The 27,671-nt window shown below is 50.7% G+C and overlaps 1 protein-coding gene across 5 annotated transcripts in view; it reads left to right on the top strand.

Annotated features, from left to right (window-relative positions):
* The window catches only part of LOC119775214 (chloride channel protein 2-like), an 83,723-nt gene that overhangs the window by 49,761 nt on the left and 6,291 nt on the right, over window positions 1-27,671 (top strand). For 2 of the 5 annotated variants that reach the window (XM_038273108.1, XM_038273110.1), the window contains 15 exons: window positions 5,315-5,399; window positions 6,461-6,562; window positions 7,277-7,361; window positions 8,910-9,065; window positions 11,515-11,584; window positions 11,884-11,994; window positions 12,317-12,530; window positions 15,509-15,642; window positions 18,082-18,272; window positions 20,772-20,883; window positions 21,992-22,059; window positions 22,319-22,393; window positions 24,190-24,222; window positions 26,243-26,281; window positions 27,018-27,122. In XM_038273108.1, the coding sequence (XP_038129036.1) occupies window positions 5,315-5,399; window positions 6,461-6,562; window positions 7,277-7,361; window positions 8,910-9,065; window positions 11,515-11,584; window positions 11,884-11,994; window positions 12,317-12,530; window positions 15,509-15,642; window positions 18,082-18,272; window positions 20,772-20,883; window positions 21,992-22,059; window positions 22,319-22,393; window positions 24,190-24,222; window positions 26,243-26,281; window positions 27,018-27,122 (1,580 nt within the window). The remainder of the gene's footprint in view (window positions 1-5,314; window positions 5,400-6,460; window positions 6,563-7,276; window positions 7,362-8,909; window positions 9,066-11,514; window positions 11,585-11,883; window positions 11,995-12,316; window positions 12,531-15,508; window positions 15,643-18,081; window positions 18,273-20,771; window positions 20,884-21,991; window positions 22,060-22,318; window positions 22,394-24,189; window positions 24,223-26,242; window positions 26,282-27,017; window positions 27,123-27,671) is intronic. The other 3 variants (XM_038273109.1, XM_038273111.1, XM_038273112.1) reach the window with 2 other exon arrangements.

The raw sequence follows: 27,671 nt of genomic DNA, 5'->3' as shown, positions 1-27,671 counted from the left end.
TCAGTGGGAACGTTCCAGCTGTCAGTGGGAAGATTCCAGCTGTCAGTGGGAAGATTCCAGCTGTCAGTGGGAACGTTCCAGCTGTCAGTGGGAACGTTCCAGCTGTCAGTGGGAAGATTCCAGCTGTCAGTGGGAACGTTCCGGCAGTCAGTGGGAACGTTCCAGCTGTCAGTGGGAAGATTCCAGCTGTCAGTGGGAACGTTCCGGCAGTCAATGGGAACGTTCCAGCTGTCAGTGGGAAGATTCCAGCTGTCAGTGGGAACGTTCCGGCTGTCAGTGGGAATGTTCCAGCTGTCAGTGGGAACGTTCCGGCAGTCAATGGGAACGTTCCGGCTGTCAGTGGGAATGTTCCAGCTGTCAGTGGGAACGTTCCGGCAGTCAATGGGAACGTTCCGGCAGTCAGTGGGAACGTTTCGGCTGTCAGTGGGAACGTTCCGGCTGTCAGTGGGAACGTTCCGGCTGTCAGTGGGAATGTTCCAGCTGTCAGTGGGAACGTTCCGGCAGTCAATGGGAACGTTCCGGCTGTCAGTGGGAACGTTCCGGCTGTCAGTGGGAATGTTCCAGCTGTCAGTGGGAAGATTCCAGCTGTCAGTGGGAACGTTCCGGCTGTCAGTGGGAAGATTCCAGCTGTCAGTGGGAAGATTCCAGCTGTCAGTGGGAACGTTCCAGCTGTCAGTGGGAACGTTCCAGCTGTCAGTGGGAAGATTCCAGCTGTCAGTGGGAAGATTCCAGCTGTCAGTGGGAAGATTCCAGCTGTCAGTGGGAAGATTCCAGCTGTCAGTGGGAACGTTCCAACTGTCCGTGGGAATGTTCCAACTGTCCGTGGGAACGTTCCAACTGTCAGTGGGAAGATTCCAGCTGTCAGTGGGAACGTTCCAACTGTCCGTGGGAACGTTCCAACTGTCCGTGGGAACGTTCCAACTGTCAGTGGGAAGATTCCAGCTGTCCGTGGGAACGTTCCAACTGTCCGTGGGAATGTTCCAACTGTCCGTGGGAACGTTCCAACTGTCCGTGGGAAGATTCCAGCTGTCAGTGGGAACGTTCCGGCTGTCAATGGGAACGTTCCGGCTGTCAGTGGGAACGTTCCGGCAGTCAATGGGAACGTTCCGGCTGTCAATGGGAACGTTCCGGCTGTCAGTGGGAACGTTCCAGCTGTCAGTGGGAAGATTCCAGCTGTCAGTGGGAACGTTCTGGCGGTCAGTGGGAACGTTCCGGCTGTCAGTGGGAACGTTCCAGCTGTCAGTGGGAAGATTCCAGCTGTCAGTGGGAACGTTCCGGCGGTCAGTGGGAACGTTCCAGCTGTCAGTGGGAACGTTCTGGCGGTCAGTGGGAACGTTCCAGCTGTCAGTGGGAAGATTCCAGCTGTCAGTGGGAACGTTCCGGCAGTCAATGGGAACGTTCCGGCTGTCAATGGGAACGTTCCGGCTGTCAGTGGGAACGTTCCGGCAGTCAATGGGAACGTTCCAGCTGTCAGTGGGAAGATTCCAGCTGTCAGCGGGAACGTTCCGGCAGTCAATGGGAACGTTCCAGCTGTCAGTGGGAAGATTCCAGCTGTCAGCGGGAACGTTCCGGCAGTCAATGGGAACGTTCCAGCTGTCAGTGGGAAGATTCCAGCTGTCAGCGGGAACGTTCCGGCAGTCAATGGGAACGTTCCAGCTGTCAGTGGGAAGATTCCAGCTGTCAGCGGGAACGTTCCGGCAGTCAATGGGAACGTTCCAGCTGTCAGTGGGAAGATTCCAGCTGTCAGCGGGAACGTTCCGGCAGTCAATGGGAACGATTCCAGCTGTCAGTGGGAAGATTCCAGCTGTCAATGGGAACGTTCCAGCTGTCAGTGGGAACGTTCCAGCTGTCAGTGGGAAGATTCCAGCTGTCAGTGGGAACGTTCCAGCTGTCAGTGGGAACGTTCCAGCTGTCAGTGGGAAGATTCCAGCTGTCAGTGGGAACGTTCCGGCAGTCAGTGGGAACGTTCCAGCTGTCAGTGGGAAGATTCCAGCTGTCAGTGGGAACGTTCCGGCAGTCAATGGGAACTGTTCCAGCTGTCAGTGGGAACGATTCCAGCAGTCAATGGGAACGTTCCGGCTGTCAGTGGGAACGTTCCGGCTGTCAATGGGAACGTTCCAGCTGTCAGTGGGAACGTTCCAGCTGTCAGTGGGAACGTTCCAGCTGTCAGTGGGAACGTTCCGGCAGTCAATGGGAACGTTCCAGCTGTCAGTGGGAAGATTCCAGCTGTCAGTGGGAACGTTCCGGCTGTCAGTGGGAATGTTCCAGCTGTCAGTGGGAACGTTCCGGCAGTCAATGGGAACGTTCCGGCAGTCAGTGGGAACGTTCCGGCTGTCAGTGGGAACGTTCCGGCTGTCAGTGGGAACGTTCCGGCTGTCAGTGGGAATGTTCCAGCTGTCAGTGGGAACGTTCCGGCAGTCAATGGGAACGTTCCGGCTGTCAGTGGGAACGTTCCGGCTGTCAGTGGGAATGTTCCAGCTGTCAGTGGGAAGATTCCAGCTGTCAGTGGGAACGTTCCGGCTGTCAGTGGGAAGATTCCAGCTGTCAGTGGGAAGATTCCAGCTGTCAGTGGGAACGTTCCAGCTGTCAGTGGGAAGATTCCAGCTGTCAGTGGGAAGATTCCAGCTGTCAGTGGGAACGTTCCCACTGACAGCTGGAATCTTCCCACTGACAGCCGGAACGTTCCCATTGACTGCCGGAACGTTCCGGCAGTCAATGGGAACGTTCCGGCTGTCAGTGGGAAGATTCCGGCTGTCAGTGGGAACGTTCCCACTGACAGCCGGAACGTTCCGGCTGTCAGTGGGAATGTTCCAGCTGTCAGTGGGAACGTTCCGGCTGTCAGTGGGAACGTTCCGGCTGTCAGTGGGAACGTTCCGGCTGTCAGTGGGAATGTTCCAGCTGTCAGTGGGAACGTTCTGGCAGTCAATGGGAACGTTCCGGCTGTCAGTGGAAACGTTCCGGCAGTCAATGGGAACGTTCCAGCTGTCAGTTGGAACGTTCCCATGGACAGTTGGAACGTTCCAACTGTCCATGGGAACGTTCCAACTGTCCGTGGGAACGTTCCAACTGTCCGTGGGAACGTTCCAACTGTCCGTGGGAAGATTCCAGCTGTCAGTGGGAACGTTCCGGCAGTCAATGGGAACGTTCCAACTGTCCGTGGGAACGTTCCAACTGTCCGTGGGAATGTTCCAACTGTCCGTGGGAACGTTCCACTGTCAGTGGGAACGTTCCGGCTGTCAGTGGGAACGTTCCGGCTGTCAATGGGAACGTTCCGGCTGTCAGTGGGAACGTTCCAGCTGTCAGTGGGAACGTTCCAGCTGTCAGTGGGAACGTTCCGGCTGTCAGTGGGAACGTTCCAGCTGTCAGTGGGAAGATTCCAGCTGTCAGTGGGAACGTTCCGGCTGTCAGTGGGAACGTTCCAGCTGTCAGTGGGAACGTTCCAGCTGTCAGTGGGAACGTTCCGGCTGTCAGTGGGAAGATTCCAGCTGTCAGTGGGAACGTTCCGGCAGTCAATGGGAACGTTCCGGCTGTCAGTGGGAACGTTCCAGCTGTCAGTGGGAAGATTCCAGCTGTCAGTGGGAACGTTCCGGCAGTCAATGGGACGTTCCCCCCGGGAACGTCCAGCTGTCAGTGGGAAGTTCCAGCTGTCAGTGGGAACGTTCCGGCTGTCAGTGGGAACGTTCCGGCTGTCAGTGGGAACGTTCCGGCAGTCAGTGGGAACGTTCCGGCTGTCAATGGAACGTTCCAGCTGTCAGTGGGAACGTTCCGGCAGTCAATGGGAACGTTCCGGCTGTCAGTGGGAAGATTCCAGCTGTCAGTGGGAACGTTCCGGCTGTCAGTGGGAATGTTCCAGCTGTCAGTGGGAACGTTCCAGCTGTCAGTGGGAACGTTCTGGCAGTCAATGGGAACGTTCCGGCTGTCAGTGGGAACGTTCCGGCAGTCAATGGGAACGTTCCAGCTGTCAGTGGGAATGTTCCAGCTGTCAGTGGGAACGTTCCGGCAGTCAATGGGAACGTTCCGGCAGTCAATGGGAACGTTCCAGCTGTCAGTGGGAAGATTCCAGCTGTCAGTGGGAACGTTCCGGCTGTCAGTGGGAACGTTCCGGCTGTCAGTGGGAACGTTCCGGCAGTCAATGGGAACGTTCCGGCAGTCAATGGGAACGTTCCAGCTGTCAGTGGGAAGATTCCAGCTGTCAGTGGGAACGTTCCGGCTGTCAGTGGGAATGTTCCAGCTGTCAGTGGGAACGTTCCGGCAGTCAATGGGAACGTTCCAGCTGTCAGTGGGAAGATTCCAGCTGTCAGTGGAAGATTCCAGCTGTCAGTGGGAACGTTCCGGCTGTCAGTGGGAATGTTCCAGCTGTCAGTGGGAACGTTCCGGCAGTCAATGGGAACGTTCCAGCTGTCAGTGGGAAGATTCCAGCTGTCAGTGGGAACGTTCCGGCTGTCAGTGGGAATGTTCCAGCTGTCAGTGGGAACGTTCCGGCAGTCAATGGGAACGTTCCGGCTGTCAGTGGGAAGATTCCAGCTGTCAGTGGGAATGTTCCAGCTGTCAGTGGGAACGTTCCGGCAGTCAATGGGAACGTTCCGGCAGTCAATGGGAACGTTCCAGCTGTCAGTGGGAAGATTCCAGCTGTCAGTGGGAATGTTCCAGCTGTCAGTGGGAAGATTCCAGCTGTCAGTGGGAAGATTCCAGCTGTCAGTGGGAAGATTCCAGCTGTCAGTGGGAACGTTCCGGCTGTCAGTGGGAATGTTCCAGCTGTCAGTGGGAACGTTCCAGCTGTCAGTGGGAAGATTCCAGCTGTCAGTGGGAAGATTCCAGCTGTCAGTGGGAATGTTCCAGCTGTCAGTGGGAACGTTTCGGCAGTCAATGGGAACGTTCCGGCAGTCAATGGGAACGTTCCAGCTGTCAGTGGGAGCTGCTCAGTGAAGCACTGGGTAGCACTGCTGCCTTGCAGCAAGAAGGTTCTGGGTTAAATTCCCGGCCCGGAGTCTTTCTGCATGGAGTCTGCATGTTCTCCCTGAGCATGCGTGGGTTCTCTCCGGGTACTCCGGCTTCCTCCCTCAGTCCAAAAACATGACTGTTAGGTTAATTGGCTTCTCTAAATTCTCCTTAGGTGTGAGTGTGTGTGTGGCTGAACTTCTGTTGTGTTGCCTAGTAACAGACTGGTGACCTGTCCAGGGTGGACCCCGCCTTTCGCCTGTAGACAGCTGGAGATAGGCACCGTCCCCCACTGTGACCCTGATGGATTGATGATGATGAAGTGTTTTCTGTCTAGTTTTACTCACTAACTTCCCGTGTTTCTCTCTTCCCACAGAAACCATCACTGCACTTTTCAAAACCCGGTTCCGTTTGGATTTTCCCTTTGACCTTCAGGAGCTTCCTGCCTTTGCTGTCATAGGGTAGGTGAAGGTTGATAAGCTATGCTTTAGCACTCTGCAGCACTGCTCAGCGACACAGAGGAGAGAGAAAGTGAAGCAGATTCTATAAAATGTATAACTGCTCTATCTGATAAAGATCTACTAAAGTGTAACCTTCTTTTGGGGGAGGAAAACTCTGTTAAAGTAATCCTGAAGGTTATTAGAAAGTGGTCAGAGAGGACAGGGTTGTGAGGAAATCCTGTTATTTCTTCACATTCTATGCCGTATGTCAGCACAAGATCCAAAGTATGAAGATGAGAATGTGTGGGACTATTCACACTCTGAACAAAGCCAATAGTGTCTAAGATAGCATTAAAGGCTGCTCTTAAGCTATCGCCTTCAATGTCAGCATGGATGTTAAAATCTCCCACTATGATGACCCTGTCAGTATTTAATACCAAATCAGAAAGGAACTCTGAAAACTCATCTAAAAATTCAGAGTAAGGACCTGGTGGACGATACAAAGTTACAAAAAGAAGAGGTTTTCTTGCTTTGAAATTAGGATCAGGGAAATTAAGGGTTAAATGTTCAAAGAGTTGTAGGTAACTGTTTTGGGAGTAATCAGTAAGTCATTAACTAGCAGACTTTTAGAGGAAAGCGATCTTATGTTAAATAAACCACATTTAATCGTTTTAACTTTTTCCCCAATTGGAATTATTTTGATTTTAATTAGATTATCATGATTTGCTCCTTTGGGAATATTTGCTAATTTATTAGATTTTGGTCGTTGTCAGGACTCTGTCTGGATGAATTTAAACGTCTCTTCACTATTATGAATCAGAAATGAGTGAATCTGTCATCTGTGAAAACCAGTAGAAGGGCAGAGCTGGGCTTTGAACCAGCAACCCTCTGTCCTGCACCACCGTCCCGCCTGGCTGCAGCTGATGCTAGTAGTAGACCACCCCCCCACCCTTCCCTGCATCACATCGCCCTCCCCACAGTCACCCGCTGCCTCCCAGCTGCTGCAGCTCAGTTTGATCGTGCATCGATTGATCATGCCTGCTGAGGGAATGCAGGACTAACCCCCGTTTCTCTCTCTGCAGCATTGCCAGTGGATTTGGGGGGGCTCTGTTCGTCTACCTGAACCGACTGATCGTCCAGTTTATGAGGAAACAAAAGACCATCAACAAATTCCTGATGAAGAAGTAGGTACCTGTGGTGAAGGCGTGGGGGTCGGATGCTCTCTCTACCCGCCTCCAGCTGATGAGTCACTGCTTGTAGGACGATGTGGGCAGCTCTGCTGTATTTTCCAGAAAACAGAGTCAAATCTGCCCCAAAGGTTTTAGCTGCAGTTAAAATTAGGGAAACGTGGGATAATCTGTTATTACGCGGGGGTACGCTGGTCTGACGGGGTACGTTGGTCTGACAGGGTATGCTGGTCTGACGGGGTACGCTGGTCTGACGGGGTACGCTGGTCTGATGGGGTACGCGGGGTACGCTGCTCTGACGGGGTACGCTGGTCTGACGGGGTACGCGGGGTACGCTGGTCTGACGGGGTACGTTGGTCTGCCGGCGTATGCTGGTCTGACGGGGTACGCTGGTCTGATGGGGTACGCGGGGTACGCTGCTCTGACGGGGTACGCTGGTCTGACGGGGTACGCGGGGTACGCTGGTCTGACGGGGTACGCTGGTCTGACGGGGTATGCTGGTCTGACGGGGTACGCTGGTCTGACGGGGTATGTCGGTCTGACGGGGTATGCTGGTCTGACGGGGTACGCTGGTCTGACGGGGTATGCTGGTCTGACGGGGTATGCTGGTCTGACGGGGTATGTCGGTCTGACGGGGTACGCTGGTCTGACATCGTTTGCTTCATGTGTCCTGAAGCCTGATCAGACTGTTTTCTTTCCTCCTTTTCTTAGACGGCTGCTGTATCCTGCTCTGGTCACTTTAGTGGTTTCAACGCTGACGTTTCCCCCTGGATTTGGACAATTCATGGCTGGGAAGGTATGGATAGATCTGTGCTTGATAGATCAGCTCTACTTTATAGCAGACATGTTGGTTTCTGTAAACTGTCTCCGTCTGAAGCGCCTGCAGTCGACACGCTGCCCTGCAGTGATTTTTGTTTTAATCACTGAACCGGTTCAGGTTAGAGGGACCAGGCCTTGCTTTAAGGCATCATGGGTAGGCGGATGATTGACAGTTTCCATGGCAGCCAGTCCAAACAGGAAGTGAAGTCTAGGAGCGAAGCGAGCAGGAAGCTGTGCGCCGTTTCCGTGCTGAGATTCCATAGGAGGCTTTATGTCAGGAGTTTATGAAGAAACATGGAGGAACAGGAAACCCTCTGCTGATTAATGTTCCTGGTTATTAGTAAGTCATCAGCGGACGCCGAGACGCGAGCAGCATACTGTCCGTTTCCTCCAGGGACGAGTCAGGAGCGTCTGATTGGATCCCTCCACCTGGTTAATGGCGGCCATCAGAAGCTGCAGGGCGTCCATCCTAACAGGAAACCAGGAAGACCTCTGAAGCTCCGCCCTTTGGAGGACCTGCTCAGAGAACAGGCTCCTCCTCCTCCTCATCATCATTGTCCTCTCTAGTAGAGACGGCGGCCGCAGCTGAAGAAGTTTTAAACTCTGCAGTGAGCCCACTGCCCCCCGGGTGCCGCACCATGGCAGCCCACTGCCCCCCGGGTGTCGCGCCATGGCAGCCCACTGCCCCCCGGGCGCTGCACCACTGCTCCCCGGGTGCCGCGCCATGGCAGCCCACTGCCCCCCGGGCGCCGCACCACGGCAGCCCACTGCCCCCCGGGTGCCGCACCAAGGCAGCCCACTGCCCCCCGGGCGCCGCACCATGGCAGCCCACTGCTCCCCGGGCGCCGCACCATGGCAGCCCACTGCCCCCCGGGCGCCGCACCAAGGCAGCCCACTGCCCCCCGGGCGCCGCACCATGGCAGCCCACTGCCCCCCGGGCGCCGCGCCACGGCGGCCCACTGCCCCCCGGGCGCCGCCGCACCATGGCAGGCTACTGCCCCCCGGGTGCCGCACCATGGCAGCCCACTGCTCCCCGGGCGCCGCACCATGGCAGCCCACTGCCCCCCGGGCGCCGCGCCACGGCGGCCCACTGCTCCACAAGGAGAACGGGTTAAATGCAGAAAGGGAATTTCTCCAATGTGGGATCAATAAAGTTCAGTTATTGTTATTAATATTAATATTATTATTATCTTATGGACTTTGTCTGCTGGGAAATGAACAGTTTTACCTTTTAATGATTTATTGTTTGGTCTTTAACAGGAAGCTGCTATCATCATTATTACATCACGGTTTATGGTCCAGCAGTAGTTGTCATGGCGACAGGCCGTTTCCCATTGGCTGTAATCACAGCGGTCTGGGTTAACTGCATCACATGAGGCTGAATGGGAATAAATTCAGTAGCTTTTTCTACACAGTCTTGGAAATTGTGGGAAAAGTTTTAAATGTGTTTTAAAGTTTTCCAGGATAAATCAGAAGCGTATTTCTGTGGATGTAGCTGAAGGTTTGTCTCCTCTCTGGTTGGCAGCTGACCCAGAGGGAGGCGCTGGTGACTCTGTTGGACAACCGGACGTGGGCCAAACAGGGCGTCGCTGACGGATTCGACTACATCGGAAACTCCCAGGCCTGGAAACACCCGCAGGTCAACGTCTTCGTCACTCTGGTCCTCTTCATCATCATGAGGGTACGAACACTCAGGAGCGCTAACAGTGAGGAAGCGATGCTATTCTGCTAGTCCTCCATCTTGGAAATCTGCAGTTATCATGGCAGGTAGAGAGACACGAACAAAGAAGAACACCTGAGAAAATTAAAGTTAATATTTGATCCAGTAGCCTTTGTTCCCAGAGGTCAAAGGTTTCCTGTTTTTTTCACCAGATTTGGGCTACAGGAGCGATTTTGGCCCATTCCTCCACACAGATCTTCTCTAGATCTATCAGGTTTCTCAGGAGTCTGAGCTTCCTCCCAAGATTCTCTATTGAGTCTAGGTCTGGAGACTAGCTAGGCCACACCAGAACCTAGATCTGCTTCTAGCAGAGCTGCTCCTTGGTTATCCTGGCTGTGTGCTTTGGGTCATTCAATTCAGTTCTATTCATTTTATTTCTATAGCTCCAATTCACATCATGTCATCTCAGGTCACTTTCCAGTTCACCAGATCATCCAGTCAGATTGATTCAAAGTTTTCTATCTAAGGAAAACCAGCTGATTGCATCGACTCATTGACTCTTCAGCAATCCCTCACACTAAGCATGCTTGTAGCGACAGTGGAGAGGAAAAACTCCCTTTGAACAGGAAGAAACCTCCATCTGCTGAGGCCCACTGGGGTTCAAGGAGACAGAAGCAGATTTCTGCTGTTGTGGTTCTGACCCAAATCTGACCCTCGTTTCAGTTCAGGCGGGACATCAGGTCCAGTTTATCCACCAGACTAGCAGCAGAGTTCTGCCTGAACTTCTCCTTCCTCCAACCCAGATCCAACGTCAGCTGGGAACCGGTCCAGTTTCTTCCAGGACTGGAAGAACTGAAACCGGTTTCCTGGTTCTCTGGTTCCCCGTTTCTCTGTTTCAGGCTGTTCTGCTGAGTTTGTAGCTGTCAGTCTGGATTGAACGGGTTTAGATAATAACCCGTTATCTGTCCTCAGCAGAGTAATCAAAGCTGCATCGGTTCTGCAGCTCCACCGTTTGAAGCAGAGCCCTGCTTCTGGATTGAGGCAGCTGACCCTGTTAGGCTGAGGAGGCGTGAGGTGGACGGGTTCACCGTGCATCGCACCAACAGGAGCGGAGCAACAGCAGAGGGCCCTGCAGAATAAAAGATGGCTGCCGTCCTGAGCTTGGATGGAGGCGCTGCCTGCTGGAGCTTTAAAGAGGCTCCGCCCCCCTCAGCATGACTAACTGCTGGGCTGTAGCTTTACTCTACATTGAAGCCTGTTTCTGCGTTAAATGGCAGCTTCTTGTTCTAGACGATGTTTTGATCTCATCAGGATTCAGATATTGGCTGAACTGACTGATGGTGACGATCAGAGGATCACGTTTCACACATTTAGTCCTTTTATTTCACTGATTCATATGAAATATTAATATTGAATTATTGAAAGTTTTAGACGCTAACATGCAGTCAGTCAGCTGGTCGGCCAGGCGGTCGACCAGGCGGGCGGGCGGTCGGTCGGTGTATCTGGAGCTGTGCTCCTCATCAGAGGGGGTGTGATGGTGCGAACACCTACGCAGCTCTGTGTGTCTTTGCTCGGGGTGTGAAAACGCTTGCAGGGCTGTAGGAGGAGAAGCTTTCCGTCACCATGGCAACCAGCCTTAATTACAGCTAACTATAGACGCAGCAGAGGGAGCAATGAGAGTAATTAATTAGAAACCATGAGATGAAGGCAGCGATACTACGCTGCTGACCTCACAGGATCATCTCAGAATGAGCAGAGAAAAGACGTCCCCGCTGGACGGGATTCAATCTGAAGATGAGGAGCGGCTCCCACCAACATCCTTTAAAAACCAGAATCAAACTGGATCCACTTGGTTCATTTCTAACCAATCAGCGGATCGATCATCCAACCAGATAACAGAGACCTGCAGGTGTTAACGACGCAGAACGTCCTTATAGGACATCTGCAGAACGTCCTTATAGGACATCTGCAGAACGTCCTTATAGGACATCTGCAGAACGTCCTTATAGGACATCTGCAGAACATCCTTATAGGACATCTGCAGAACGTCCATATAGGACATCTGGAGAACATCTTCTACATGTTCTCAGTGATGCATTGTCGATGCAGATAGTTCTAAATTCAAAGCTCCCTTTTTATCGTCAAACACAGAAAAAAGTTTCCTAGACCCGTTAAATGTGCCCTTCATGTTGATGATGTCAGAACGGATCAGAACCAATCAGCAGATTATTAGCTTCTGTTGTTTCTGTGCAGCGGACTTTAGATCTGTTTCTGAAGAACAGTTCAGCTTCTGTTCAAACTATGTCCCTGCTGCCTAATTGGCCGCCTGCTGCGGCATCAGCCAATCAGCGAAGGCCGATCTGTTCCAGTCAGATGCGTGATAAAGGTGGTGGTTGAGCGTGACCGCGGTAATAATCCCGGCGCTCCTGCAGACGCTGGGCGGGACTAATATCTGTTTGTCTGTCCCCAGTTCTGGATGTCTGCCCTGGCCATCACCATCCCGGTGCCCTGCGGAGCCTTCATGCCTGTGTTCGTTATCGGTAAGCAGTAAAATCCACTTATGGACGAGTCATCAGAGCAGGCTGGACTGACCTTTAGGAAACACCTCATCATAGACAGGAAGGGGAGGGGCTTCTCCTGATCAATGACATCATCTTTGGCTCAGACTGAATCCTCTGTGCAGCATGGAGGTGGGCTGGTCATGGTGTGGCGATGCAGAGGCATCCCGATCCCTGGATGCTTTAGGAAAATGTTGAAATAATCCAAGCTGACTGGAAGACTCCATCAGATCGTTTCTAAGAAATGAATCCTCTAACCTGCGTCTGTGTGGCCGCTGTAGGAGCAGCCTTTGGCCGCCTGGTTGGAGAGAGCATGGCCGCCTGGTTCCCAGATGGCATCCACTCGGACGGCTCCATCTACCCCATCGTGCCAGGAGGATACGCCGTTGTGGGTACGTTCTGCTCTCCCTATTCCTAGCTTTCACCTCTAACCCAGAATCCAACCTTTCTGGGGTTCCAGAACCGCCATGAAATGGAAAAGAAGTTCTCTGTCAGAACCTGATGGTGATGATGATGGTGGTGATGAAGATGATGGTGATGGTGGTGATGGTGATGATGATGGGGATAGTGGTGGTGATGAGGATAATGGTGATGATGAAGATGATGGTGGTGATGGTGATGATGATGATGAAGGTGGTGATGGTGATGATGATGGTGGTGATGATGATGAAGATGATGGTGATGATGATTATGTTGTCTGTGGCTCTCCCCCAGGTGCTGCGGCCATGTCAGGCGCCGTCACCCACACCGTTTCCACGGCGGTCATCGTGTTCGAGCTGACTGGTCAGATCTCCCACATCCTGCCGGTGATGATAGCCGTGATCCTCGCCAACGCCGTGGCTCAGTCTCTGCAGCCGTCGCTCTACGACTCCATCATTCGGATCAAGAAGCTGCCCTACCTCCCAGAGCTGGGCTGGGGTCACCAGGAGTAAGTACCGCCACCACATCACACGCCATGATCCTGCTTTAGGTCTGAGCTGGGTCCCTGAGCAAGACCATTCACCCCACACTGCTCCCCGGGCACCGTACCATGGCAGCCCACTGCTCCCCAAGGGGAGGGGCTAAACAAGAGAAGGGAGAGACGTTCGGCAAAGGTCAACAGGACCGGGATTGGAACCTGCAACAGCCGCTATATGCGCTCTACCTCCACACCACAGCAGCCCAACGATTAGACGGACCGTTGATACTTTCACCTCATGTTCTGGAACCAAGTGACGTTCTGAGGATCTTCTGCCTCCCATCAGTATAAACCTCATTAATATCGGAAACGATCAGAAACGGTTCCGATTAGAAACGGTTCCAATTAGAAACGGTTCCAATTAGAAACGGTTCCGATTAGAAACGGTTCGGATCAGAAACGGTTCAGATTAGAAACGGTTCCAATTAGAAACGGTTCCAATTAGAAACGGTTCCGATTAGAAACGGTTCCAATTAGAAACGGTTCCAATTAGAAACGGTTCCAATTAGAAACGGTTCCAATTAGAAACGGTTCCGATTAGAAACGGTTCCAATTAGAAACGGTTCCGATTAGAAACGGTTCGGATCAGAAACGGTTCAGATTAGAAACGGTTCCAATTAGAAACGGTTCCGATTAGAAACGGTTTAGATTAGAAACGGTTCGGATCAGAAACGGTTCAGATTAGAAACGGTTCCAATTAGAAACGGTTCCGATTAGAAACGGTTCGGATCAGAAAAGGTTCAGATTAGAAACGGTTTAGATTAGAAACGGTTCGGATTAGAAACGGTTCGGATCAGAAACGGTTCAGATTAGAAACGGTTTAGATCAGAAACGGTTCGGATCAGAAACGGTTCAGATTAGAAACGGTTTAGATCAGAAACGGTTCCGATCAGAAACGGTTCAGATTAGAAACGGTTCGGATCAGAAACAGTTCAGATTAGAAACGGTTCCAATTAGAAACGGTTCCGATTAGAAACGGTTCGGATCAGAAAAGGTTCAGATTAGAAACGGTTCGGATTAGAAACGGTTCGGATTAGAAACGGTTCGGATCAGAAACGGTTCCAATTAGAAACGGTTCGGATTAGAAACGGTTCGGATCAGAAACGGTTCAGATTAGAAACGGTTTAGATCAGAAACGGTTCGGATCAGAAACGGTTCAGATTAGAAACGGTTTAGATCAGAAACGGTTCCGATCAGAAACGGTTCGGATTAGAAACGGTTCGGATCAGAAACAGTTCAGATTAGAAACGGTTCCAATTAGAAACGGTTCCGATTAGAAACGGTTCGGATCAGAAAAGGTTCAGATTAGAAACGGTTCGGATTAGAAACGGTTCCAATTAGAAACGGTTTAGATTAGAAACGGTTCGGATCAGAAACGGTTCAGATTAGAAACGGTTCCGATTAGAAACGGTTCGGATCAGAAAAGGTTCAGATTAGAAACGGTTTAGATTAGAAACGGTTCGGATTAGAAACGGTTCGGATCAGAAACGGTTCAGATTAGAAACGGTTTAGATCAGAAACGGTTCGGATCAGAAACGGTTCAGATCAGAAACGGTTTAGATCAGAAACGGTTCCGATCAGAAACGGTTCAGATTAGAAACGGTTCGGATCAGAAACAGTTCAGATTAGAAACGGTTCCAATTAGAAACGGTTCCGATTAGAAACGGTTCGGATCAGAAAAGGTTCAGATTAGAAACGGTTTAGATTAGAAACGGTTCGGATTAGAAACGGTTCGGATCAGAAACGGTTCAGATTAGAAACGGTTTAGATCAGAAACGGTTCGGATCAGAAACGGTTCAGATTAGAAACGGTTTAGATCAGAAACGGTTCCGATCAGAAATGGTTCCGATCAGAAACGGTTCAGATTAGAAACGGTTCGGATCAGAAACAGTTCAGATTAGAAACGGTTCCAATTAGAAACGGTTCCGATTAGAAACGGTTCGGATCAGAAAAGGTTCAGATTAGAAACGGTTTAGATTAGAAACGGTTCGGATTAGAAACGGTTCGGATCAGAAACGGTTCAGATTAGAAACGGTTTAGATCAGAAACGGTTCGGATCAGAAACGGTTCAGATTAGAAACGGTTTAGATCAGAAACGGTTCCGATCAGAAATGGTTCAGATTAGAAACGGTTAGGATTAGAAACGGTTCGGATTAGAAACGGTCTATTCCCACATGTTGGTCTCATTCAGCATCATTGGGCTTCTGCAGTTCCTACCTGATGCTGCTCCTCCATCAGCTTCCTCCGTCTAACCATGAAGGTCCAGGTTTCCTCCATGCCTTCAGGGAAAGATGCTGCGTGGGATCAGAGGAAAGGATCGGGATCACTCCCTCTGATCCGAATGTTAATTTAAATGCAGAAAGGAGGAAGCAAAGAAGCTTTTAGAGCTTTTTTTTTAATGGGATTAAATCCGTCTGCTTTTATTCCGAGCACAGAAAAATGAGATTTATAAAATTAGCCTAAATCTTTGGAACATGTTTGATAAAAAAAAAAGCGTTCCTGTTTATTGACCATTCGACTTAGATTAAAGACCAGGATCAGTAAAACCTGAATAGTAAACCTGGTTCCTCATTAAGGAGAACATCATTGTTTCCTGAACCACCAAACGAAGCGTCTAATCCAGGCCTTCCTGTTAGTTACTGAAACATGACGCCATTAGGACGCTCTGAAGGTAACGATGCAGTGGCTCAGACGTTTGAAGGCCCCCAGGGTCCCAGGCGGCTGTGAACATGGAGGAATCCTGGGTTTGTTCCTGCAGCCGTCTGACCTGCTGAAGCTCATCGATGTCCGTTCAGAGCCCGCTTCCTCCGAGGAAGGCAACCATCGGGGTTCTGGATCCCGCTGTGAGCGTTTCCTCCACGCTCTCCATCCTCCTGATGTCAGTGGAAGAGGAGAAACGTTTCATGTTTCATCGTTTTAACACTCGTCTTCCTCCATGCTTGTCTCAGGAGGTATAACATCCGTGTGGAGGACATCATGGTACGGGATGTGCGCTACATCACGCTGGACTGCTGCTACAGAGACCTGCACAATGTCCTGATGTCGGGTCACCTGAAGACTCTGGCCCTGGTGGAATCTGCTGGTGAGACCTGAGCTCCATCCGTAGTGGGCGGAGCCTCCTCCATCATCCGTTGGTTTGAACAGGTTTAGGTTTATCCAGCGACCAGCGGGTCTGATCTCCCTGAAGCTGTCTGGATTCTGGCTCCTCCCACCTTCTTCATTCCTCCTGCTTACTGCCAACCTTCATGTTTCCCAGGATTTATCCTTGTTGTCGGAAAGATTGATAAATATTCTGGTTTATGTCGTCCCGGCTAATTAAATAACAGGATATCTATTTTATATTTATATATATACAGCAAATGACAAGATTGATCAAAATGAACATTTTTCTGGTTGAAAGATTTTTATTGGGGGGTGGGGGGAGGGGGTTGGAACCTCTCGGCGGTCCGTTCTCTCTCTCCGGTTCAATTCTATTCAGTTTATTTCTATAGCTCCAATTCACATCATGTCATCTCAGGTCACTTTCCAGTTCAACCAGATCATAGTCAGATTGATTCAAAGTTTTCTATCTAAGGAAAACCAGCTGATTGCATCGACTCATTGACTCTTCAGCAATCCCTCACACTAAGCATGCTTGTAGCGACAGTGGAGAGGAAAAACTCCCTTTGAACAGGAAGAAACCTCCAGCAGAACCAGGCTCAGTGTGAGCGGCCATCTGCTGAGGCCCACTGGGGTTCAAGGAGACAGAAGCAGACATAGAAAAAGAAGCATAGATACAAAAGGCAACTGTCAACCAGCTCCACAGGCGGCCCCGTCCAGGAAACACACAGCCAGGCAGACGAGCTCCGAGCCAGCTCCCATGTCAGAGGATGACGAGCGCACATCCAGTTAGTCACAGTCAGAGAAACAGGACTACACTGGAAAACAGGCCAAGCTCCAACATCTAGAAACAAAGGTGTTGATGGCAGCAGCACAGCTGATATTTCTCTCCAGGATGGAGTCACAGCCAAACAGGAACAGACCAGATGAAGCTACTATGAGAAAAAGCAGAGAGAGCAGAACGTTAGAGATTGAACTAACAGATTCTGCAGAGTGGGAGAATAGAGATAGAATGAAGCAGAATGATGAAAAAGGGGTCCCTATGTCCTCCAGCAGTCTAAGCCTATAGCAGCAGAACTATAGAGATAGATCAGGATAACCTGAGCCACTCTAACTAGAAGCTTTATCAAAAAGGAAAGTTTTAAGCCTAGCCTTAAAAGTAGACAGGGTGTCTGCCTCACGGACTAAAACTGGTAGTTGGTTCCACAGGAGAGGAGCCTGAGAACTAAAAGATCTGCCTCCCATTCTACTTTTAGAAGTTCTAGGAACCACTAGTAAACCTGCAGATTGAGAGCGAAGTGCTCTGTTAGGAACATAAGGAACAATCAGATCTCTGATATCAGATGGAGCTTGGCCATTTAAGGCTTTATATGTGAGAAGGAGGATTTTAAATTCTATTCTGGATTTAACAGGAAGCCAATGAAGAGAAGCCAGGATAGGCGAGATATGATCTCTCTTTTTCATTTTCATTAGAACTCTGGCTGCAGCATTTTGGATCAGCTGAAGGCTTTTAACTACAGTTTGTGGACTTCCTGATAGTAAAGAATTACAATAGTCCAGCCTTGAAGTAACAAATGCATGGACTAGTTTCTCAGCATCACCCCTGGACAGGAGATTGCTCATTTTTGCAATATTCCTCAGATGAAAGAAGGAAATTCTAGAAACCTCTTTGATCTGGGATTTAAATGACAGGTCCTGATCAAAAATAACACCAAGATTTTTTACTTTATTATCTGAAATCAGTTTAATCCCATCCAAATGAAGTGACTGGCTAATCAGCTTCTTTTTCAGAGACTCTGGTCCAAAGACTATAACTTCTGTTTTATCTGCATTCAGAAGCAGAAAGTTAAGAGTCATCCAGGTTTTTCTGTCTTCAGACATGCCTGTAATCTATGTAATGGGTTAGCTTCATCTGGATTATAGACAGATATAGCTGGGTATCATCAGCATAGCTGCTCGGCGGTCCGTTCGCACTCTGGTCCTAAACTCAGGCTTTCGTCATCAGAGTGACTTCTGGGTAGAAACCTCCTTCCTGCCTCAGCTTGCTGATGGCGGCAGTCTCCTGACTGAAGCGTAGATTTTAGCGCGGTGCAGGAACAGTTAACCAAACGCCTCCTCTGAAGGCGCGGTCACACAGCTAACCCAAACCTCAGCTTAGTCCTAAACCTTGCCCTTTGACCCCAGAAGGGAACCTTTCCTCATGTTGTTGTTCCACACGATGTAGCATAATCCTGGGAATTCATGGCCGCACTAATCTGTGGACGTCTGCTGCATTCCAGGCTCTAAACTCTGTCTGTTTGCCTCCAGCTCTTCTCTTTCTCCACTTTCTCTCTTCATTTGTTGCACTTTTCTCCACCCCCCCATCCATCTTCCTTTTTCCGTGTGTCCTGAACTCACCTCAGACGTCCCTGTCCCCCTCCAGAGTCCATGATCCTGCTGGGCTCAATAGCGCGCGCTCAGCTGCAGTTGCTGCTCTCCCAGCAGCTGAGTCGCAGCAGACGCATGGAGTTCATCAGGGAGCGCGCTGCAGCCGAGAAGAAACACCTGTCAGTGGAGTCCATCAACGACAGCGAGGACGGCCGCCAGCGGGCCAGCCAGGAAGTCCGCTTCCAGGTGAGTTTTCCTCAGGAGGCCAGCAGAGGATCACTGACGGGTCGGAGGCGGTCGCTGTTTCTTCGTCGTCTAACAGCGTCTGCTAGATATTAAATCATTTGTCACGTTGCTACCAAAATATTCAAGATTTTCCTCAGAACTATATTCATTAAACCAACTGTTGGTAAAAATGGCTCTTTGTGGAAATCTGATGTATTTTGAATACAGCCCATTTTATTTCGACGTCCCTAATTAAAATACGGATCAATAGTTGCATCTGTGTGTGATTTGGTTCATGAATCCAGCTCATGAGTAGAGAGAAGCATCATGAAGACCGAGGAACAGCAGACGGATCAGGGAAGATTAGGGCAGAGGTCGAAGTTGTGGCAACAGCCTAAACTATGAGTCCAGACTAGCAGAACCTGGATCTCAGCAGAGCTCAGAGTGGAGGTTAGGTCATTCTGGCTGTGGTCTGTGGGTTAGGGTTAGTCGTCTCTGGGTTGGGGTTAGTCGTCTCTGGGTTGGGGTTAGTCGTCTCAGGGCTAGGGTTAGTCGTCTCTGGGTTGGGGTTAGTCGTCTCTGGGTTGGGGTTAGTCGTCTCAGGGTTGGGGTTAGTCGTCTCTGGGTTGGGGTTAGTCGTCTCAGGGCTAGGGTTAGTCGTCTCTGGGTTGGGGTTAGTCGTCTCTGGGTTGGGGTTAGTCGTCTCAGGGTTGGGGTTAGTCGTCTCTGGGTTGGGGTTAGTCGTCTCAGGGTTGGGGTTAGTCATCTCTGGGTTGGGGTTAGTCGTCTCTGGGTTAGGGTTAGTCGTCTCAGGGTTAGGGTTAGTCGTCTCTGGGTTGGGGTTAGTCGTCTCAGGGTTGGGGTTAGTCGTCTCAGGGTTGGGGTTAGTCGTCTCTGGGTTGGGGTTAGTCGTCTCAGGGTTAGGGTTAGTCGTCTCAGGGTTGGGGTTAGTCGTCTCAGTGTTAGGGTTAGTCGTCTCAGGGTTGGGGTTAGTCGTCTCAGGGTTGGGGTTAGTCGTCTCAGGGTTAGGGTTAGTCGTCTCTGGGTTAGGGTTAGTCGTCTCAGGGTTAGGGTTAGTCGTCTCAGGGTTGGGGTTAGTCGTCTCAGTGTTAGGGTTAGTCGTCTCTGGGTTGGGGTTAGTCGTCTCTGGGTTGGGGTTAGTCGTCTCAGGGTTAGGGTTAGTCGTCTCTGGGTTAGGGTTAGTCGTCTCAGGGTTAGGGTTAGTCGTCTCTGGGTTGGGGTTAGTCGTCTCAGGGTTGGGGTTAGTCGTCTCTGGGTTGGGGTTAGTCGTCTCTGGGTTGGGGTTAGTCGTCTCTGGGTTGGGGTTAGTCGTCTCAGGGTTAGTCGTCGCTGGGTTAGGATTAGTCGTCGCTGGGTTAGGGTTAGTCGTCTCTGGGTTGGGGTTAGTCGTCTCTGGGTTGGGGTTAGTCGTCTCAGGGTTGGGGTTAGTCGTCTCAGGGTTAGGGTTAGTCGTCTCAGGGTTGGGGTTAGTCGTCGCTGGGTTAGGGTTAGTCGTCTCAGGGTTAGGGTTAGTCGTCTCAGGGTTAGTCGTCGCTGGGTTAGGATTAGTCGTCGCTGGGTTAGGGTTAGTCGTCTCTGGGTTGGGGTTAGTCGTCTCTGGGTTGGGGTTAGTCGTCTCTGGGTTAGGGTTAGTCGTCTCTGGGTTAGGGTTAGTCGTCTCAGGGTTAGGGTTAGTCGTCTCAGGGTTAGTCGTCGCTGGGTTAGGATTAGTCGTCGCTGGGTTAGGGTTAGTCGTCTCTGGGTTGGGGTTAGTCGTCTCTGGGTTGGGGTTAGTCGTCGCTGGGTTAGGATTAGTCGTCGCTGGGTCAGGGTTAGTCGTCTCTGGGTTAGGGTTAGTCGTCTCTGGGTTGGGGTTAGTCGTCTCAGGGTTGGGGTTAGTCGTCTCAGGGTTAGGGTTAGTCGTCTCTGGGTTGGGGTTAGTCGTCTCAGGGTTGGGGTTAGTCGTCGCTGGGTTAGGGTTAGTCGTCTCAGGGTTGGGGTTAGTCGTCTCAGGGTTGGGGTTAGTCGTCTCTGGGTTGGGGTTAGTCGTCTCTGGGTTGGGGTTAGTCGTCTCAGGGTTAGGGTTAGTCGTCTCTGGGTTGGGGTTAGTCGTCTCAGGGTTGGGGTTAGTCGTCTCAGGGTTAGGGTTAGTCGTCTCTGGGTTGGGGTTAGTCGTCTCTGGGTTGGGGTTAGTCGTCTCTGGGTTGGGGTTAGTCGTCTCTGGGTTGGGGTTAGTCGTTTCAGGGTTAGTCGTCGCTGGGTTAGGGTTAGTCGTCGCTGGGTTAGGGTTAGTCGTCTCTGGGTTGGGGTTAGTCGTCTCTGGGTTGGGGTTAGTCGTCTCTGGGTTGGGGTTAGTCGTCTCTGGGTTAGGGTTAGTCGTCTCAGGGTTAGGGTTAGTCGTCTCTGGGTTAGGGTTATCAGTTTTTGCTTTTTTCTTTTCCAGTTCCTTTTAGCTCTTTGAATTGTCTTCCTGCTGGATTGTGTCCTAGAAATAAACCTGCCTGGTTTGTTTGGACGTAGATCTCCACGGAGGAGTCCTCCACCAGTCCCACCCGCCCAGGCAGCCAGAAGCCCCTTAAACCGGCCCTGAAAAGACCGTCTGTGGTGGAGAGACCCACTGACCTTCCCTCCAGTAAGTAACCTTGGAACTGGAAGATTCCTGCAGCTTTAGCAGCTCAGCTTTAGCACAGCAGCTTTAGCATCTCAACTTTAGCACAGCATCTTTAGCATCTCAGCTTTAGCACAGCAGCTTTAGCATCTCAACTTTAGCACAGCATCTTTAGCATCTCAGCTTTAGCACAGCATCTTTAGCATCTCAGCTTTAGCACAGCAGCTTTAGCAGCTCAGCTTTAGCACAGCAGCTTTAGCACAGCAGCTTTAGCAGCTCAGCTTTAGCACAGCATCTTTAGCATCTCAGCTTTAGCACAGCATCTTTAGCATCTCACCTTTAGCACAGCAGCTTTAGCAGCTCAGCTTTAGCACAGCAGCTTTAGCATAGCAGCTTTAGCATCTCAGCTTTAGCACAGCATCTTTAGCATCTCAGCTTTAGCAGCTCAGCTTTAGCAGCTCAGCTTTAGCACAGCAGCTTTAGCAGCTCAGCTTTTGCAGCTGAGCTTTAGCATCTCAACTTTAGCACAGCATCTTTAGCATCTCAGCTTTAGCACAGCAGCTTTAGCATCTCAACTTTAGCACAGCATCTTTAGCATCTCAGCTTTAGCACAGCATCTTTAGCATCTCAGCTTTAGTACAGCAGCTTTAGCAGCTCAGCTTTAGCACAGCAGCTTTAGCACAGCAGCTTTAGCAGCTCAGCTTTAGCACAGCATCTTTAGCATCTCAGCTTTAGCACAGCATCTTTAGCATCTCAGCTTTAGCACAGCAGCTTTAGCAGCTCAGCTTTAGCACAGCAGCTTTAGCATAGCAGCTTTAGCATCTCAGCTTTAGCACAGCATCTTTAGCATCTCAGCTTTAGCAGCTCAGCTTTAGCAGCTCAGCTTTAGCACAGCAGCTTTAGCAGCTCAGCTTTTGCAGCTGAGCTTTAGCATCTCAGCTTTAGCAGCTCAGCTTTAGCACAGCAGCTTTTATGGGGTCCTGATGAAGAGTTTCTCCTTCACATAACAGGAGGAAGGTCCCTCCATCCAGACCAGCTGGAGACTTGCCATGTCGGAGCAGGAGCAGGTCTCCATGCTGGTCTATGACCATTAAGCTAAGCAATGAGTTTAATTCCTGTCTTCCTCCTGCAGGCCCACAGGACCATTCCGGCACCTTGAAGAGCCTGTTCTGCTCCAGTCCAGACATAGAAGCTCTAGAGGTGAGATAACACTCATGCTGTGCTCCCACACAGTCTCTCTCTCACTTACAGCCCCCCCCCCCCCCCCCCCCCCCCACATACACACACTCCTAATCTCAGCTCTACTGCGTCTGCAGCCTCCTGTTAACAGACTGTTTCTCTATGCTGAGTTTCTGTCACCATGGAGACCAGATGTTTCCATCTGTACTCATGTCTTCTCAAAGTCAAGCTGACATTTAGGTTGTTAACTCTGTATGCTTGTCCTCCGTCACCCTGGAAGAAAAACAACAACTTGGAGAGTCCCGTGTCTCCTGAGCAAAGGAGGCCGTCCAAACGGGTCCGGATATCCGTCGTGGTAAGAGCCACCGATCCGGGCTCCCAGCATGCCTGGAACCGCTCGCTGCACCGACCGACCGACCGAGCAGCCGCCAAACAGCCATTCCATTTCAGCGCCGATGGGCCGCCATCTGGGCTGAGCTCAGCCGACGCTGCCCCATCGAGTTTAGATCATTCTGTCTGATCATACCTGTAACCTGACCTCTGACCTTCACTGCTTTAACTGTTCACCTGATCCATCCAGTTTAACCAGTTGGTCAGGAACCATCACACTGACAAACACTTGACCAATAAGAGACCACTGCTGTCCAAACATCGTCTTAGACGCACAGAAGTTGGAGGCATTTTGTTTTTCATCTTGTAAGGTGAACTGCACTAAAAATGAGAAAAAAAAGATTCCTTCATTTAAAATGTTTTGGCACATTTTATTATTGTTTTTCATGATTTTATAAACATTTTATATTTCAGTCATATTTTACCAACATTTATTAAAAGCATTGCTCATATTTAAGTTAATTGATCTTCATTTCTGCATAACGACGCTTCAGCATCGCCGCTGCTTCGCTTCACAGAAACATCCCCACAAAAATATGAAGCTTTTCAAAACAAACACCTAAACAGCTGAGCTAAGAGCTTTATGGAGCCATTTTGGCTGAATTGAAAGCCGTGTTTAAAATCTGCTGAGACGTTCTGAGCCGTGAAAAATAAAAGCCTCCATCTTTTAAGGTCGGTTCAGCTGAACCAGAGGAAACGTGGCGCAGTTCTGGTCAAGTGTTTCTCATCATGTTCAGCATGCAGCCGTTCATGGAGCGGGTCACCCGAGGTGTCCAATCAGTGACTGCCTCCCAGAGCAGGCCCCGCCCTGTTTCTGGAGTGACCCCCCCCCCAGAAATCTGTGGTGACTGATTGAAAATGTGCCGCCCATGTCGCTCCCTGATCCGTACCATCAGCTCGTTTATGCAAACAGATTTTATCCCGGTCGCCATGATGTCACTATAGTCCTAACATTCATTATTTCTACCCTTTACTCTCTAAAGAATGCTAATACGCATCTTTAAAACACGTTTTCTGACTTTTCAGAGACAATTTTGATGCTTTTTCCATTTTCTCCGTTAAACATCATCATGTTGATCAGAGCAGTAAATCTGATTAAACCACGTTTATCTGCATTTAGTCGTTTCTTTCTTTAGATTAGGCCTATATAGCATAACGTTAGCACGAAAGGAAAACATAAAACTCAGACTAGATTTATGTCTAAATCCAGGCTGATCAAGTTAGCTCCTGGAAGTAGCGTAGCATCCCATTTCCTGTGCAGATCAGGAACAGAGGATAAAACAGAAATTATTTTAATGCATTTATTTTCTCAGGATTATTAACCTTTAACACATATTTTATGACGCTGACTAGTTTTAGGGAAGGAAAACCGTCATTCACTGTGAAATGAAGGCGACCCGGATGTTTACCTGGTTGGTAGCTGATGGGACGGATCCGGCAGACACACTGATTGAACAGAGGCGGCCATGTTGGGTCCCGTCCTGCCGTGCATGTAGCTTTCCATCACAGCAGGGATGTTCACCATGATCTGGGCCGCCTCAAATCAAATGACCTTCCCCCTGCAAAGCGTCCCATTCTGGGATCGGCGGCGTCGTGCGACGACCGGAGCGCCGAGCTGAAATGATTCCACCTGATCAGGGGGCTTTGCATGAATGTCTGCTAAATTCATGGCCTGGAATCCAGCAGGGTTTCTCTGCACGTAGCGCCTGAAGGCGTCCACAGGTCCTGCTGCTCAGCATCTCATGTCCTCTCATTCACCAGGAGCCCCCCCCCAGCCTGAAGGGTTTCTTCTTGGTGAGCACACTTCCTTCTCCTGTTTGGGTCCAGTGTTGAAGCAGAGGCAGGTTGTTTACAGTGGGGGGGGGGGGGGGGGGGGTTGCTTCATAAACTCAGTAACTTTGCTCTCCTACCTGACCAGAGGTATGATATCCACCAATAAGCACCCTGGCGAAGCTCACCACCGTCCCTCCTGCCGCTCCCTGATTGGTTCCTTGATGTCTTTGTCCTTCCTGCTCCGTCACCAGCCCCTCCCCTCCCTAAGTAGTGATGCAGGAGCCGGATGCAGACGGACGCTGCCTCCTTCCTCGCTCCTCCCATTATTCTCCTGCTTCCCTGATAATTTATTTAGAATCACCTCTGGGCTTTTATTTTTGTTTTTGTTCATTTTTCCTTTTTCTGACACTTCACAACTTTCAACATCCGTCTTTGTGTTGAGTTTGCGTGAATTATTGGTGAATATATCAGCTCTTTTTTCTTGTTGAAGTCAAGAATTAATGAAGCTTTAAAACAGACCTCTGTACCACAGCAGCAGTGGAGCAGGGGGGCAGCAGAGCAGGGGGTAAGGGTGCAGTGGGGCAGCAGAGCAGGGGGGCAACAGAGCAGGGGGGCAGTGGAGCAGGGGGGCATTAGAGCAGGAGGGCAACGGAGCAGGGGGGCAGTGGAGAAGGGGAGCAGGGGGGCAGTGGTGTGACCCATGTATGGAGGCTCTGGTCCTCAATGTGGCGGTCACAGGTTCCAGCCTGGCGTGGTGACCTTTGCCCCCTGTCTCACCCCTTTGCTGCTCACATTTCCTGTCTACCTGCTTTCAAAGATAAAGGCTGGAGCCTGAAAACAATCTATAAAAGTTTCAGACTTTAAGTAAGAGAAATAAACTCCATTAGTTTTTATTTCTTGTTCTGATCGGTTGCATTCAGGCCCGATGAAAGCGTTTTTTGGAAAAACACAGAAGTAGATCATATAGAGATTGATGTTTTTAAACTTTTCTTCTCTGCTTGATGGATTCTTTAAACCAAACCCAGAGCCAGAAGTTGTCCTCAGAAGATGCTGGAAGGACTCTGGAAAGGCGTGAAATGGATCCAACCAGCGGCTCAAACAGAACTAAACCAGAAGCTTATTTAAATGGGAATATGGGTTTCCATACCCGCTTCCTCCCACAGACAGAGATGCTGAACTATGTCCCATCTGAGCTGATTCCATCCGGCTCCATGTTTGGGCTTCCAGCTCCTTTCCTGCTCCGCTCCATCTCACAGTTTCATCTGTTCTGCTTGATTCCAGCCGCTGCGTTCGATCAGAACGGGCGTTGGATCCGTCCTTTGCTCAGTCTGGATGTCGGAGCGCTGCAGCTCAGGTCTGGTTGGGTGGAGAGTAAAAAGGCACCAACACTAAAAGAAGCCAGAGATCTCAGGACTTTGCTTCTCCGAGACTAAACGGACTTGTTCTGGGCCCCGAGTCCAGGCTGCCTTTGCTGTGGGGGTCTGATGCAGCCCAGAACCCTAAAGGAGCCTCTCTGAGTCAGGGCGCCCTGTGGCAGCAGGATGGTGGAACCATCAGAGGCAGCCTGTGAATCCAGTTCAGGGCTCCTGCACCTTCATTCCTCTCAGCTGGTTCCTCTGCAGAGCCGCTTTAACAGGAACTCATTCTAAGCTTTTGGCTCCATCCAGCTGATAAGGAGAACAATCAGAGCCGCTGGAGTCGTTTCAGATAAAGAGAGAGGAGGAGAAAGAGGAGGAATTCTAGATCTTCTTCATGTAGAACCTTCATCTCTTCCATTCCCCCTTCTAAAACCTGCTGTAGGTTTTGACCTGCTGTGGTTCAAACAATGACAGACTCATCTCATAATCATCCGTTACCATGCCAACCCATACATGACATCCCCCGCTGTCTCAGTTGTCCTCTAACGGCTCCTTCAGTCCCTCATCCAGTCCTGCCGGAGTTTTCTGGAGCAGCTTAGTCCAGATGTTCAGCTGTAGATGGTAGAGATGTTCCAGACCATCCGTTCCTCTGAGATTTACCTTCTGCTGTTTCTAATCCACAGGAAGATGGAGACGTGGAAGACGACATGACGCTTAGAGAGGTAAGCCCCGCCTTTGATACGTCCCGCCAATAGGAGCGCATGCTCATTATGATGCAATCATGGTAATGATTTAGGATCTTCAGGGTCTGCAGAGCTGAGCTCTGGGGGCCCCTCTGAGGGAACTCCTTCCATACTGTCGGAGAGGAGCGGTCCGAGCCACAGGCTCGGCGGGGGCCGGGGCTCCCGGGCTGGGCGGGGGCCGGGGCTCCCGGGTTCGGCGGGGGCCGGGGCTCCCGGGTTCGGCGGGGGCCGGGGCTCCCGGGCTGGGCGGGGGCCGGGGCTCCCGGGTTCGGCGGGGGCCGGGGCTCCCGGGCTGGGCGGGGGCCGGGGCTCCCGGGTTCGGCGGGGGTCGGGGCTCCCGGGCTTGGCTCAGACCACGCCGAGCCTGCGGCTCGGACCGCTCCGCAGCTGTTTGATCACAGTTCAGTTCACTGCATAGATCCAGATCAATCAGATCATCCCTCAACTTAAAGGGCGACTCTAGATCCACTTCCTGTCTCACTATAGTCCCCTTTGATTTAATGATGGGATCTTTGGAAAGTTTGATGCTTTAGTCATGGAGACCTCATCTGCTACCAGACGCTGAACAAACTTCACTTCCTGTTTTCTACGTTTCTCACTAACCGCTTTCATGTCGGGTAGTTTAGTTGTTTTAGTTAACTGAGACCAAACTAACTCTCCTTCTGCTCAACACTTCTGTTTTTATTCACTACCTTCTAATCTGTGTGGTTTGCAGATCGCAGAGTGGGAGGAGAAACAACTCGATGAGCAGGTGGACTTCAGCACCTGCAAGATTGACCCCGCCCCTTTCCAGCTGGTGGAGCGCACGTCGCTGCATAAGGTCTGTTTGGAGCTGAAGCTGCAGACGTCTTCCTCATGTTGCTTTCTCAGGTGGAGGCAGAAGGACGGATGGTTTTCCTCATGGAGATCTTTAAATGATGCTGTGCATTCAGGGGTCAGAATGGCCTAGTCAAAGTCCAAGACTTTATCAAACAGAGTCTGTGTTCAGATATTCTCCATCCAGAGCAGCTAGAAGTGTCTCTATTAAAGTTTTTAATATTTCTCTTCTTTCCATCTTCCATGAACAATCAGCCTCCACCTGCTCCACCTGATATCATTTATTCTCTTCAGGCTGTTTAAAGGAGGCTAAAGGAGGCTCCTGTTGGAAGGAAGAGCCTCTCTGGGGTGGAGTGTCTCACTCCTCTCCTCCTGCTTGCTCCTCCTGCAGGAGGAGCAAGCAGGAGGAGAGGAGGAGTGAGAGCAGCAGATGAGGAAGTAGTTGAACATTCAGTCCAGCTGCACCTGAAATATTTTACAGATTTAATGTGAAGAAAACCTCGGTGAGGCCTTTTCCTCCCAGCACCATGTGACTGGATCCAGTAATAATAAT

The sequence above is a fragment of the Cyprinodon tularosa genome, unplaced genomic scaffold (assembly GCF_016077235.1).
Source record: "Cyprinodon tularosa strain WSP-4 unplaced genomic scaffold, ASM1607723v1 ctg859, whole genome shotgun sequence".
Lineage (NCBI taxonomy): Eukaryota > Metazoa > Chordata > Actinopteri > Cyprinodontiformes > Cyprinodontidae > Cyprinodon > Cyprinodon tularosa.
The sequence above is the reverse complement of the archived record's forward strand: the minus strand, read 5'-3'. Positions and strand labels throughout refer to the sequence as shown.